This window comes from Anolis carolinensis, chromosome 6, assembly GCF_035594765.1.
Source record: "Anolis carolinensis isolate JA03-04 chromosome 6, rAnoCar3.1.pri, whole genome shotgun sequence".
Lineage (NCBI taxonomy): Eukaryota > Metazoa > Chordata > Lepidosauria > Squamata > Dactyloidae > Anolis > Anolis carolinensis.
Genome location: NC_085846.1, coordinates 20,576,782 through 20,591,067, shown reverse-complemented (window position 1 = coordinate 20,591,067; position 14,286 = coordinate 20,576,782). Strand labels below are relative to the sequence as shown.

Here is a 14,286-nt window from a genome sequence, read left to right as displayed (position 1 = left end):
ACAATGTTTGAATGGCTGATATGCTTTACAGTTACTTATATAAGCACTTTTGGACGTTTAGTGGATTATGTATGAATTTCAGTTCTTTCTGTCCTCTGTTATTGTATCAACTAAACAGTTGATAATATAATAGGCACAATTATACATTATTGCTTTTGCATTGAACCTCTTTTATTCTTTTTAGTGTGCATGCTATTGCTCACACAATGAGCAATAACATTATATAATTAAGTTGAGAGTTTTCCTCTAATTTCTTTCCACAGGTATTTTCCTTTTTTGGCCTCTCTCTCTCTCTCTCTCTCTCTCTCTCTCTCTCTCTCTCTCTCTCTCTCTCTCTCTCTCTCTCAATATCCCTCTATTTCTCCAACAGTCTCTCACTCACTCTCCCCTATTCTTTTAATTTAGCTTCTTTTTCAGTGGGTCAAAGATGTTGAGAGTCTTGGCTAGAGCTATTAAGTCCTCTTTTTATTTTGAGGTGATAGGAATGGGGAATAATGCTTTAGCCTTTGAGCAAAGAGGCTGGGATGCAGCAAAATATGTTCTTGTATCCATTTTGGGCTATTTCAATTCTCTCTTGAACTTAGCTGCAAAAATTCCAAATGCCATGTAAAGTACATTGAGAATACTGGGCTTTAGGGCTCATCTTCACCTATACCAAGACCTTAGGGCCAGCCTGGAACATTAATCATTCTGTCCAGCCCCAAATACCACACAGCTATTCAGATCAGATGCTCTTATCTTCGACCATCAGCAGTGCCAAAATCCAGGTGAGTGAGTCAGACAACATAGTCCTGATACAGACCCTTTCCCCTGTACCACTGAGTGCAAGGAAAAGGGAATGATGGCGCTGGCCATCTGGACAGCAGACCAGTTCGCTATGGAGCCAGTCTACTGCCCACACTCACTTCAATGAAACTCTAGAGCATTGCTCGACTTAACATGGAGTAAATATGGCTCTGCTCAACTTACTCTTCATTAAGAACTGGAAGTCCATGGACATCATCGGGACATCCAGGTTTGACTTTTGTTCTAATTTTGGATAAATGCTAGTGTAGACAAGCTCTTTGATAGCTCTTATTTTAAACTAGAGATGCTAAAGGCTGCTCTCTGCATGCAAAGCATATGCTTTACTACTAAATTTTGAAGATCTTATCTTCTGATATGGAATGAAGGAGGCATGGAGGACATAGTGTTTATCTGCTGCATAAAATATTGCGCATTTATTCAAATATATTGAAAATGTTTCTGATAAAGAAGCCTTCATGTTTTGGTCATAGACTGATCTTTTTAACCAGCTTCTAATTACTCCACAACATTTCTTATTGAAAGTTGTAAAGGTTTGTGAGGGTTACCCAACTTATACATGTTGATCTGTGAGCAATAGATAGAAAATAAGACAAAACAGATCAGTAACAACACTGAATTCAACAGTTCACAAGATGAATTACCAGGACACAGTTTCATGATGTGTTGGATTTCTGTCATTCTGTAATAGCAAGCATAATGGTGAAAAATCCAGGCTGGTAGAAGGCAACTTGAAAGCAACAGAAAGAGTAGATTTAATGGTGCTAATAATACAATATGTCTTTAGGGATTATGAGTGACAGGATCTACAATCTTCTTAGGAAATGCCATAGTCTCTTCAGGAAATAAATGAATCAGAGATCATTCAACCAATCAAATCTTTTCCTTTATTAGTGTCAATGGCAATGAATTCTACTCTCAGTTCCCATAGTTAAACATTACTGAATTAATTTTCAAGCCTAGTGTTCCAGACTTCAAGCATTATAGCATGAAATGATTCCAACAACATAAAATCCAGTATATGATATAACTGAGAAAGGTTCTGTTTTTTTAAAGGAATGTATCACATCAACTTTTTTTCTTTCCTACATACAAATAAAAATAACTACCGGTAATCATTACATAGAAATAATAAAATAGGTTTCTGTGGAAGAACACAATGAAATTGATACTGTGCTACAGCAGTATTAACCTATTTGATTCTCATGCTATAGATAACAGGAGTTTTATGCCATGCATCTAATGAGTTTAGCCACTGCTGGTTCACAGACTGAGTAATACTGATCAAGAACCATCACCAAGTAATGAGAATCCATATGCTGCCTGTGTCTATCTATATGTACAACATTCCTGGTTACACTTCTCTTATCATCACACATTCATTGAGTTCTGTGAGAGACCATAGCCTCCTTTATGCATTGCAATTAGTATTTAGAACATCAAAGAAGATGTGTGGTGGGTAGCCCTTATTACACATGATCAGGTAATTCAAAGTTATGAAGTCTATAGGCATCTATAAATGTGGTTAATGTGGGGAAATGGCTGAAGTTTTGATTTCAGGCATCCCAGTATCTGAGATTCCTAAACCAAGTTCTTCATTCCTTTTAGAAATATTCCAAATTAAGGATTTATTTTTTCCTTTCTCACTCACAAATAAAAGTAACAATCATATAGGGTGCTTCCAAATAAGACTAAAACCCATGCCAAAGTGGGTTTAAAAAGCCAGCTTTGTTGCAGGTTTGAGTCCCCACTGCACCCCCCCCCCAAAAAAAAGGCTTTCCTGGGTAGAGTGACTACATGCCATCTCAAAACCTCCCAAAATAAACCCTAAAAATAAAATAAATCTTACCTGGCCGCCATTATGTTCCTCCTCATGCCCTCCTAACACAAGGAAATGATGCACCAGAAGACCCAAGTGGTTGGTCAGGTAAGCTTTATTTTATTTTTAGGTGCTATTTTGGAGCTTTGGGGGATGGCTTCCCTCTTGTTTTTTGGGGGGCTTCTGGAGCCTGAAAAACTTAAAAGGCTATGTTGATTGGGCCTGGGGATCATGTGATGTTGTCCCCAGGCCCAATCCACACAAGCCCACATGTGTTAAGACAGATCTCACCAGATTTTTTTATTAATTCAGAACAAAACAGGGAAACTTTGCATTGTTCCAAATTAATTCGGTTTTACCAGAGGTGTCATTTGGACACCTCCAGTAAAACCGAGACAGATCCTGCATTATAGATCTGTCTGGATGGGCCCATAGTTACATAAAAATAGTTAAATAGGTTTCAATGGAAGAACATAGTGAAATTAATAGCTTTACTATGGCACTCTTGATCTCTTTATTTCTCATGCTATAGATAACAGGATTCATCAAGGGTGGAAGAAAGGTATATATCACTGTTAAAACCAAATCAAAAGTAGATGGAGTATGAGAGGGAGGCCGCAAGTAGGCAAACCATCCAGTGAAAATAAATATAGAGAATACAATGAGGTGTGGGAGACAGGTAGACAATGCCTTTTGCCTTCCCTGAACAGAGGGGATTCTTAGCACAGCACTGAATATCAACACATATGTAATTATGATGAAGACAAAACATCCTAATTCTATAATAGCACTGACCACAAGAACAAAAATTTCAACTAGGTATGAGTTAGAGCAGGAGAGCTTTAGTAAATGTGGGATTTCACAATAGAACTGATTGACAATGTTGGAGCAAAAAGGAACTACAAAAGTACCTCCAGTATGTAAAGCGCCATAGAAAAAACCAGTGATCCAAACAGTGGCTACCATTTGTGTACAGGTTTGCTTGTTCATTACCATTTCATAATGTAAAGGATTGCAGATGGCAACAAACCGATCATATGCCATAACTGTGAGGAGAAAGAAATCAGATCCCACAAAGAACACAAAGGAGAAGACTTGAGCAACACATCCTGAGAAGGAAATGTGTCTGGTATTCATGAAAGAATTGACCATAGATTTAGGTATGATAGCTGAGACAGAGCCTATGTCCTGAATGGCCAAATTCATAAGAAAGAAGTACAAAGGGGTATGAAGATGGCGATCCCAAGTTACTGCAGAGACGATGAGAAGATTTCCTGATAAAACTGACAAATACAAAACCAGGAACAAAAGGAAGTGTAGAATCTGCAGTTCTCGAATTGCAGAGAATTCAAGGAGGAGAAATTCAGTGATGGAGGACTGATTATTCATTCCACTTCTAGAAGAGAAGACAAAATGTAATGTTAAAGCAACATACCTATTAATGATCATTTCATTAATAACATATGAGGAGAAAACATAATAAATGGTCTATTAAAGAGGGAGTTTCTGAATTGCACTCCACTTTTTCAGAGGCACTGATGGAGAATAGTATTCAAGTCAAGATTATTTAAGCAGAATTTCATAGTTGTAAGCATATCAACAGAAGTCAATAGGTACAGAAATATGTGACTCATGTTAAGATGATACAGTATTGCAAGACAAGACTGTTCACAGAATGATCCCTTTGTTGCATGTGAAATAATGTACAGTATTCTGTCCCCCGAGCTAACTTTCAGGTGCCCAATGGATTTTGAGAGACACAAAATATATTACGTGAATACCTGAAGAAGCAACACATTGAGACACCCTAATATGACTGCTGTATCATTTTGCTCAACCTTTTGAAGGTTTGTGGCCACTGTCACAACTTGCATCTTTTAATATCCATTGCATTCTTAGTCCACCCTTATTATCAAGTAATTGTGCCTAACTGTAGAGTTAACAATGTACAGTAGAGTCTCACTTATCCAAGACTCGCTTATCCAAGGTTCTGGATTATCCAATGCATTTTTGTAGTCAATGTTTTCAATATATCGTGATATTTTGGTGCTAAATTCGTAAATACAGTAATTACACCATAACATTACTGCGTATTGAACTACATTCTCTGTCAAATTTGTTGTATAACATGATGTTTTGGTGCTTAATTTGTGAAATCATAACTTAATTTGATGTTTAATAGGCTTTTCTTTAATCCCTCCTTATTATCCAAGATATTCGCTTATCCAATGTTCTGCTGGCCCGTTTAGCTTGGATAAGTGAGACTCTACTGTACTCCATTTGAAAATGTGTGATGAAATCGATGAAATCTTTTACTAAAATTAAGCAGTCCGAAAGGTGATTACATTCTACCACCACTAACAGTACATCTTTATATTTATAATAAACTAATTAATAAAGCTATCTTTTTAAAGTGGGATTGGAACTATTGCCTTCATAGAATGGATCTCATTATGATACATTATTTTCTAGTGTTCAAAGATAAAGCCATTTTAACCTTTTAATTAACATTAAAGATATAAAGGAATCCCATAGCACTTTTGCGTCACACTTGGAAGAATAAATTTCAAGCGTAAAAATATTCTCCTGATTTGTCTCAAAGGTGCTACTGGATTCTTTCATGTCTTATCATTGTCCATATAATTCTCTTACAGATTGGACAGAAACCATCATGTTGTTCAATTGCTTTTGGGTATGGGACTGTCATTGAGCTGAGTATAAACCATACACACTCCTGTGATGACTAATGGACCCATGGCTGTGGGGGAAGCAACCATATTCCTGTGGTTGGTGCTTCTCCTACCACTGTTCTAAGTTGTCCCAGAACTTCCCCACAGCTGAACCTTTTTCCTCAAAAGTCTGGCACTGGCAAAATTCCCACTTGTTCAAAAGCTTGAGAAGCATTGTTCTATGGTCTTCAGCCTTGCTCTCCTCCTCTTCCTCACTGTATTTCCACCTTAACTTTCAGCAAAAACACTGAATAACTTTGATGCATATGCTGAATGAGTTACTCTTAGCCCATGGGTAATCCTTTAGATATTGTTGAATAGTTATTGCTACCAGTCCTAGCTTGAATAGCCAGTGATAAACTATGATTATTTAGGAAGCAGTCAAATATCTGGAGAGTCAGACATTTACCATCCAGGTCTTCACTAAATTACTTATTAACTGTGCAATTCTTGGCAGGTCAACTCTTCTCTAAGTTTAAATTAAGTGTAATTTATTCCCATACACATTCATACATGGTTATAATAATTTTCAATTGTATGAAACTCAGACATTTAAGAGCACTGAGCTTGCAGTACTGTTCAAAGATGTATTTTTATTGGCATGGAAATCATCAATAGTGGACACTGGCACATTAGAATAAAACCAAACTAATCAAACTAATAGAGCACAGTCATTTTTCACCAAGATATATTGAAATTTTCTGAACTTATATTCCTCCCCATATATACAGCCACCACAAAATTCCCTGTTTTGCACAAAAATACTGTTATGACAAAATTGTGAAAGTGCAGAATGCTGAAAATACCTTCACCTGTACAGCCATTGGTCTAACGGTACAGCTGTATCAACAATCTGAATTGCCATGTTACCTTAAAGAAAAAAATCTTAGTGCTCTATTTAGAGCTATATACCATTTTGTAAGGTTAAACATCTAGTGGCTTACTTTTTCTCCCTTCTTGTTCAGGAATTTCTTTTTTCCTCCTCAGGTACTTTCTGGTCCAGTGTGTAGTATCAGTCAGGGAGCCATAACATTTTATAGCAGCACTGCTATAAAATGATTTCTTGGAGCTAGAGATAGCCTTCCACTGCTCACCGTCACAGATCATCTATACCAGAGGGGTGTGATTTGTTAATGTATGTTTGTATCTCTGGAGGCTTTTTTTCAGCAGTCTGATGGAAGACAAAATTACAAGTAAATATCCAGGAAAAGAAATGATTTATGCTCCCTCCACCCCACCCTAATTTGTGTTTGCTGACACATTTACCCATGATTGGAAATTGTATATATAGATTTTTCCAGTTTTGTATTGCATTTAGCATTTGAAAGCATTGATGTGCAGATTGTAAGTGCAAATATTTAAACTGTGTTGCAGCTTATTGAATTGATTTGCAACTTTCTTGTAAATCCAGTCATAATAACAAAATTGTCCCCATTTGATGTTTACCTACTGTAGAAGATAAGTGATTTTATGAAATCTACATTAGGGAATCTATATTTTATGAAATATATATATAGGAGCCCCGGTGGCAAAGTGTGTTAAAGCACTGAGCTGCTGAACTTGCAGACCGAAAGGTCCCAGGTTCAAACCCTGGGAGCGGCATGTGCGCCCGCTGTTAGCTCCAGCTTCTGCCAACCTAGCAGTTTGAAAACATGCCAATGTGAGTAGATCAATAGGTACCACTCCAGCGGGAAGGTAATGGCGCTCCATGCAGTTATGCCAGCCACATGACCTTGGAGGTGTCTACGGACAACGCCGGCTCTTCGGCATAGAAATGAAGATGAGCACCAACTCCCAGAGTCAGACATGACTGGACTTAACGTCAGGGGAAAACTTTACCTTTACCTTATATTACAGATTGGATCCAATTTTGTAATTCAACTGAACGTCGTCAGCAGAATTGGTGGTGATATTCCACCTGCACCCCACTTACTTGCATTGGAGCTCTGAAGGTCAGGTTGCTGACCTAAAGATTGCTGGTTTGAATCAAACCCGAGGAGAGCACGGATGAGCTCCCTCTATCAGCTCCAGCTCTCCATGCAGGGACATGAGAGAAGCCTCCCACAAGGATGGTAAAACATCAAAAACATCCAGGCATCTCCTGGCCAATGTCCTTGCAAGCAGCCAGTTCTCTCACACCAGAAGTGACTTGCAGTTTCTCAAGTCGCTCCTGAGATGAAAAAAAATCTGGGACAAAGAACATCACTTCTCCCTTTCAGACACCAGTAATCAGAATCACATGAATACGATTCCTTCAACTTGTAGTACCTTTTCATTCCCATCAGAGATGCACATGTCCTGAATGGCCACACCCCATGGTTGTGACAGAAAAATAAATCATATAAATCACATATGTAATATGAAAACAGGGATGTGGTGAAAATGTATTCCTGTTCACAAAAAAAAACTCAACGTGGTTTTTTATGCCTTGTACCAAATATTTTTGAGCTATGAAATTGTCACCCCCAGATGCAAGAATTTGTAGTTGTTTCATCTGTTAAAGAAATAATGGAGGAGAAACTTCAATAGAAAACTCTATTATGTTCAGGACATTTTTATTGCTTAAATCATAAAAGTAATAATGCTTCAGCCATTCATTTTAACTGCTTGAGTCACAATCAAAGTAATTTGCATTACTTCACTAGGCTGCAGGAGGGGAGAAGGGGAGAGTGGAATTCCACAGGCCTTTCTCCTTGACAGACTGCTGATTTAATGGTCTATACTGCAAATTACAAGAAGGGTTGTGGGGAGGGAGATAGCTGTGTTTATTATTGTTCTCATTTTAAGGAATTTGTCATAGCACGAGGTTGGACTAGGTGGTCTCTTCCAGCTCTGGTTTGGCTTCTCTGTGAGGGGGTGACCAAATTGAAATATATAGCTCTCCACAGAGCATTAAGAAGAGAAAAGGAATAGGTTTCCATCACTAGTTTAGAGCAAAATCCAGTATTATATGTATTACTCGAAAAAAGCATGTCCTAGGACCAAATAATAATAATAAAAATCATAGACAGTGCAAAGGTGACTGGTAAAGCCTATGCTATATTATGGATGGCGAGGAGAAAGATATTAGAAAGAAAAGATGCTAGAGCCTGAGCTGCACTACCTTAATAGCTGAGTTAAACTGAAAATTGGAAGTGATGTTTTCTTCATGATTCAACTGGTGTCACTCACAAGCCAATAAGCAGGGAAGAGAAACCACTTGGAGTTAAATGATGGAGGTCTGCAATTTTGTATAACTTCTTTCAGCACCCAATAGAGAGAAAATCTATTGCCATTGGTAATGTGAAGTGGCTACCAAACAATATTTGTTTTATGCAAACCATATATATGTCGACAAGAATGCGGAGGAAAACACAGCAAAGGTGATGGGGCAGGATTTTTATCTGAACAGTTTTAAATATGTGCTTAAACTCTGTCTAGAATAATGGCATTGAATCACCTATGTGTTGACTCGCTATTTATTTATTGACCCATTCTGTTTCTGTTAGGATCAACCACCTGAATTTCTGTAATATTTACCAGGTGATTAAAGTATGCCCCTTGCAGATGGCAATGGACCTCTCACTCTTCAGGTTGGATCTTATGGACTGAGTGGGTGTCTCCCCAAAATAAGATGAGGTATACCTCAATTGTTCCATTGGTCAATTGTGTCATTTTCTCAATAGCTTCCATGATTATCTTTCCTCCACCACCCATTCATAGAGTTCAGCAGAAAACCACAACACTTTATAGCTGTTAGAATTACCAACACTTGGTTGAACATGAATGTCAGGTAGGGGACAAGCCTGCATCATAAAACACCAATAAGGCTGTGTATGTAATCCAAGTGGAAAGATAGCTTAAACTCTTCTATTACAAACTGCCCATGTAATAGAAATTCTATCTGCAATGTCAATACTTTCATCTCAGATCCATGAAAACTGGATAGTTAAAAGGTTTTAAAATCATGCATTTAAAAATGTTTTCTGGCTATAGGGGAAGGGAAATATTAACATTTCAAACTGATGTCCTACCAGCAGATTAAAAGTAAACTACTTTTTTTAAAAAAAAAAAGCAAGCAACTAAACTGCATACAGCTGAGAAACAAATCCATCATAGGGTTCTTAAACTTAGCTTTTATGAAACCACAAAAATGAGTGAGTAACCCCAGGAAAAAAGTAATGTCCTTGTAATTGATCTGAAATGAGAGGAATTGAATCTGGCCCATGGTAGCTGATAGACTAATTCTTGAAAAAGGTATACAATCAGACCATGCCCCAAGATTTGTATATGTGGGCTTAACTGCTCCAATGATGACTGAGAGCTGTGCTGGCGGTAGTGTAATTACCGGCAGGTCTAACCAAGCCAGAGAGGCCTCAGCTGAGGAGTAGAACTAAGAGCACCTAACCCACTAGCATTATGGAGAATCAAAACAAAATGAAGTCTATACTGGCTCGGTCGTCGCCCAGGATAAAAAGGACCGCTGCTGATTCTGGATGTGCCGTCGCGCCTGGGGCTGTAAACTCTTAGTGAAAGAGGCATGGACGTGACATCTTTCCCCAGGGGATTGCTTCTTGCCCTCCTTTAGGGAAACTGGAACTCCCAAGGACCAAAACACTGTAGTTAACTCAAAAACTGGGTTTATTCTTCACAAAGGGGGTAAAAGAAAATATACATTACAGTCTTTGATTGTTTAAGTCCATGAAGCTTGTCCAGATCCCTCTTTCTCTGGCTGTGAATGCCGGAGCAAACTCAGCCTCAGTCCAATGACCTATGTCTGAAGACAAGAGTCTTCCTCTGTTGCCAAAGGACTGATGTGAAGCCGCTTGAGACTCCTCAACGTTGTTCAGGTTGGCCCTGAACATGAAGTGTGAGTCCCAAGGGTAAGAACCTCAGAATTGGTGCTGAGAGGTAACTTTTGAAGGGCTTTCAGAGCCAAGCCTCTCTTTCACGTCCATCCGATAGAGTGGAATGAAAAGGAGGAAACACAGTCCTACTCCAGGAAGAGGTGGAGCCAAACAGTTTAGCTGAGTGAGCAATATAACAGGTACAAACAACATTGATTGACAGATATAAATAACCAATCCAACTACATTTACAGGGTAAGGGCAAAATCAGGCATGATACAACAATTCAAATCTTGAAACTTATAGTTTGACATATAGATGGCGCCACTCGCGCCGTCACACTGGACATCCATCGACAAGTGGGCTATGGAATCAAAATACAAATGAACAGTCACAGAAGCGGCAGAAATATACAATGCCAGAAAACCGCACTATTATTATTATTATTATTATTATTATTATTATTATTATTATTATTATTATTATTGAATTCAGGCTGGAAGCATATTAGCAGTAATTCCATTTTTAAAACTGATAATATATGTTGCCTATTTGGTATGCCAATCAGCTGTTAAGTTGTTGCAATTTCCTCTAGGTGAAGTGTCCAGGTCTACTTCAAGGACAACTTGCAGAGCACATTACAGTAGTTTACTTAAAAAGAACTATGGGAGTCGATGAGAAAGAACCTTTGAGAGTCACATTTACGTTTATACCTCAAACTGATTTCTGTTCTCCAAATGGTGGAGAAAGCACATTTCTGGTGTTCACAGGGCATTTTAGATCTGGAGAAACCCTTTTGTATAGTCACCTTCTAGGACACTTCAGTTAGGAGAGAAAAATGATCTGGGGAAACAATAACATGCATAAATTGCTTCCTATACCTTGGTAACCAAGCAATCAGAGATGTGGGGCACTTTCCTCCCCACAGCCAAGGCTTGTATTGTCGTCTATTTACATGTGCTTATTGTTAAGTCACCAGAAGACCTAGTGGAACAGGACTGCTTGAACCAACAGCCATTTCTACCAATGAATGCAGATTAGCAGATGAATAGACAATAAATCTAGTTAGCATGTATAAAATGCAATTTTAATCAGAAACTAAACCAATCCATTTTGAATAAACAATCAAAAAAGAACATTCACAACAGCATGGCTCCATATTGAAAGGATAAAGTAGATAAAGTGTCCTAGTACACATTTACTAAACACCTGCATTTAGTATTGCTTAAAAAGGGACACACATAATACAGCAAGATGTATGAAACCTCATGTACCATGTTGAGATACATTGCAATATTCTTTTTTTACTTTTTAACTGATGCATGATCAGGCAAAATCACTGTTTAATGTCCATCAAAACATCCCCCAGGGGTTTACTTATGTCTTTATTAATCTTACATTTGAATTCAAAATATTGACAGCACAATTCTTCAATAATGCATATGATTTTTACCTCTTCTCTGGTAACTGTCGATTAATGTGAGATAGTGTTGTGTGTTCGTGTGGAATTGCTGTTTGTTTTGTGTAGTTTTATTTGTACCATCTCATTTTTGTATTCATGTCCCGCTAATGATAATGGGGCACCTATAAGACACAAATGTTTGTCTGGCTAACGAAAAACACAAAAATTTTCATGCCATTGGCTGCAATGGGAGGGCTTCCGAGGCTCACCCCCCCCCCTTACTTTTTGGGCTAGAGGGGTAAAATCACCATACACGGAGGGCATTTCAACCCTTTTAGCCCACCAACTTTTAAAACATTTGGGTCTTTCCCAGAGTACTGTTATTGTTGTTGTTGTTGTTGTTGTTATTATTATTATTATTATTATTATTATTATTATTATTATTATTATTAAACACCCATTGGCACATATCAGCTGTCTTAGGGAAGCACTCCCCTCTCAAACTCATCTTAGGGTCCCAGAATAACAATTGTTATTAATATTGATATTAATATTAACACCAATTGGCGCACATCAGCTGTCGTGGGGAAGCTCCCCTCTCAGACTCAGCTTAGGGTCCCAGAGTAACATTGGCACATATCAGATGTAATGGGGAAGCACTATCAGACTCAGCTTAGGGTACCATAGTAACTATTGTTATTTATATTAATATTATTATTAACACCCATTGGTACACATCAGCTGTAATGGGAAAACAGACCTGTATCAGTACCTGCTGCTTATTGTTACAGGGCCCAAACAAAAGGAAAACAAAAGCCAGAACAATGACTGTCTATCATTTCGTACAAAAATTAGTTTTGTGTAGACAAACGGTCAAAACAAAACAATAGCATGAAGGAAACAAAGGAAAAAATTTCACGCACATCTCTACTGTGAGGTGACATACACATGGCACATTATGAAATCCAAAATCTCCAGCTCTTCCCAGAATTCACATAGGGAGGGACTTGACTGATATTAAAACTAAAAATAGCACAATACAATATTTTTGAAACGTAGAATTCAATTTAGTAAATTGAGACCAGATCTCAATCCCAGCAGTTTTTTTAGAGCAGTCCTTATTTCTCTATTTCTCATGCTGTAGATGACTGGATTCATCAAGGGCGGAACAATGGAATATATCATAGTCAATGACAGATCAAATTGTGATGGGAGGTCAGAGGTGGGTTTGAAGTAATTTAAGAAACCAGTAAGCAGATATACAGAGAAAACAGTGAGGTGTGGAATGCATGTTGAGAAAGCTTTTTGCTTTTTCTGCACAGAAGGCATTTTTATTACTGCAGTGAAGATGTGCACATAAGTCATAATAATAAAAACAAAACAGCTCATTGAAACCATGGCACTTAGTAAAAGAAATCCAACTTCAATCAGGTAGAAGTCAGAACAGACAAGCTTGAGTAAGTGTGGGATTTCGCAGAAAAATTGGTTGACAACATTAGAGCAAAGGGGGGATCCAAATATCCCTACAGTGTGTAATATTGCAAAGATCAAGCTAATAACCCATACAGCAGTAACCATTTGAAGGCAAGCATGCCTAGTTATTACAATTTCATACTGTAAGGGATTGCAAATTGCAATGTATCGATCATAGGCCATAACTGTCAGAAGAAAAACATAAGATGCTAAAAAGAAGACATGAACCAGAACTTGAGCAACACATCCAGAATAGGAAATGTGTGTGGTATTCATGAGGGCATTGGCCATGGATTTGGGTAAAATGACAGAAACTTGTCCCACATCCTGTATGGCCAAGTTCATCAGAAAGAAGTACATGGGTGTATTTAAGTAGTAGTCAGAGATAATTGCAGAGATTATCAGAAGGTTTACTACCACTATTCCCAAGTAAATGATAAGGAACCCAACAAAATGTAGAATCTTCAGCTCCCAAACTTCTGAAAATTCCAGTAGAAGAAACTCTGACAGAGACGATTTATTAATAGGTCTTTGGTCTTTAAAACTCATTTTGTCTGTGGAAGGAAGTAAAACAGTTTTTTAAAAAATATAATCATAAGAGAAGTGAGGTTGCAGTACTTTCATTTTCAACTCTAGTAGGTTTTTCTTTTTCTTATTGTTATTAATATTAATAATATTATTATTAATAATAATAATAATAATAATAATAAAACTTTATTTATACCCCGCTACCATCTCCCCAACGGGGACTCGGGGCGGCTTACATGGGGCCATGCCCAGGACAATACAATATAGCAAAATATAAAAACAACATATCATAATACAATTAAACAATACAATAAATAATCATGTACAGTACAACACAAAATCAAAAAAAGCAATATAACAGGGCGGGCCGCATGAACACTCAGTTAAAACTTGGGGCGAGAAAAAGATAAGAATAAAACCACGGGGAACAGGGACATAAGATAGAAAAACAGTTTAGAGGATAGATGTCTGGGGGAGTAACAAAAGAAGTGTGTTACAGTTACTCTCCGAAAGCACACTGGAAGAGCCATGTTTTTAAATCTTTCCTAATGGCTAAAAGAGTGGGGGCTTGCCTGATTTCAATGGGCAGTGAGTTCCACAAATGGGGGGCCACAGTAGAAAAGGCCCTCTCCCTTGTTCCCACAAGGCGGGTCTGGGATACAGGCAGTGGCGACAGGAGGGCCTCCCCTGATGATCGAAGAGATC

General features: G+C 38.0%; 2 protein-coding genes across 2 annotated transcripts; both read right to left on the bottom strand.

The window, feature by feature from the left end:
• Nucleotides 1-1,339: 1,339 nt before the first annotated feature.
• LOC100560397 (olfactory receptor 14A16) lies at nt 1,340-6,653 on the bottom strand. The gene is made up of 2 exons (XM_016995830.2): nt 6,297-6,653; nt 1,340-4,019 (listed from the first exon to the last, which is right to left on the bottom strand). The coding sequence occupies exon 2, from the start codon at nt 4,010-4,012 to the stop codon at nt 3,059-3,061; it is 954 nt and encodes a 317-aa protein (XP_016851319.2). The 5' UTR covers nt 4,013-4,019; nt 6,297-6,653; the 3' UTR covers nt 1,340-3,058.
• Nucleotides 6,654-9,736: 3,083 nt separating this feature from the next.
• On the bottom strand, nt 9,737-13,668 carry LOC100560595 (olfactory receptor 14C36). Its single transcript, XM_062957606.1, has one exon. It carries the CDS (start codon nt 13,600-13,602, stop codon nt 12,643-12,645), a length of 960 nt encoding a protein of 319 aa, XP_062813676.1. The 5' UTR covers nt 13,603-13,668; the 3' UTR covers nt 9,737-12,642.
• Nucleotides 13,669-14,286: the final 618 nt, after the last annotated feature.

Bases quoted from the DNA above. Each gene is read 5' to 3' on its own strand.
- LOC100560397 (XM_016995830.2), bottom strand. From the start codon at position 4,012: ATGAATAATCAGTCCTCCATCACTGAATTTCTCCTCCTTGAATTCTCT.
- LOC100560595 (XM_062957606.1), bottom strand. From the start codon at position 13,602: ATGAGTTTTAAAGACCAAAGACCTATTAATAAATCGTCTCTGTCAGAG.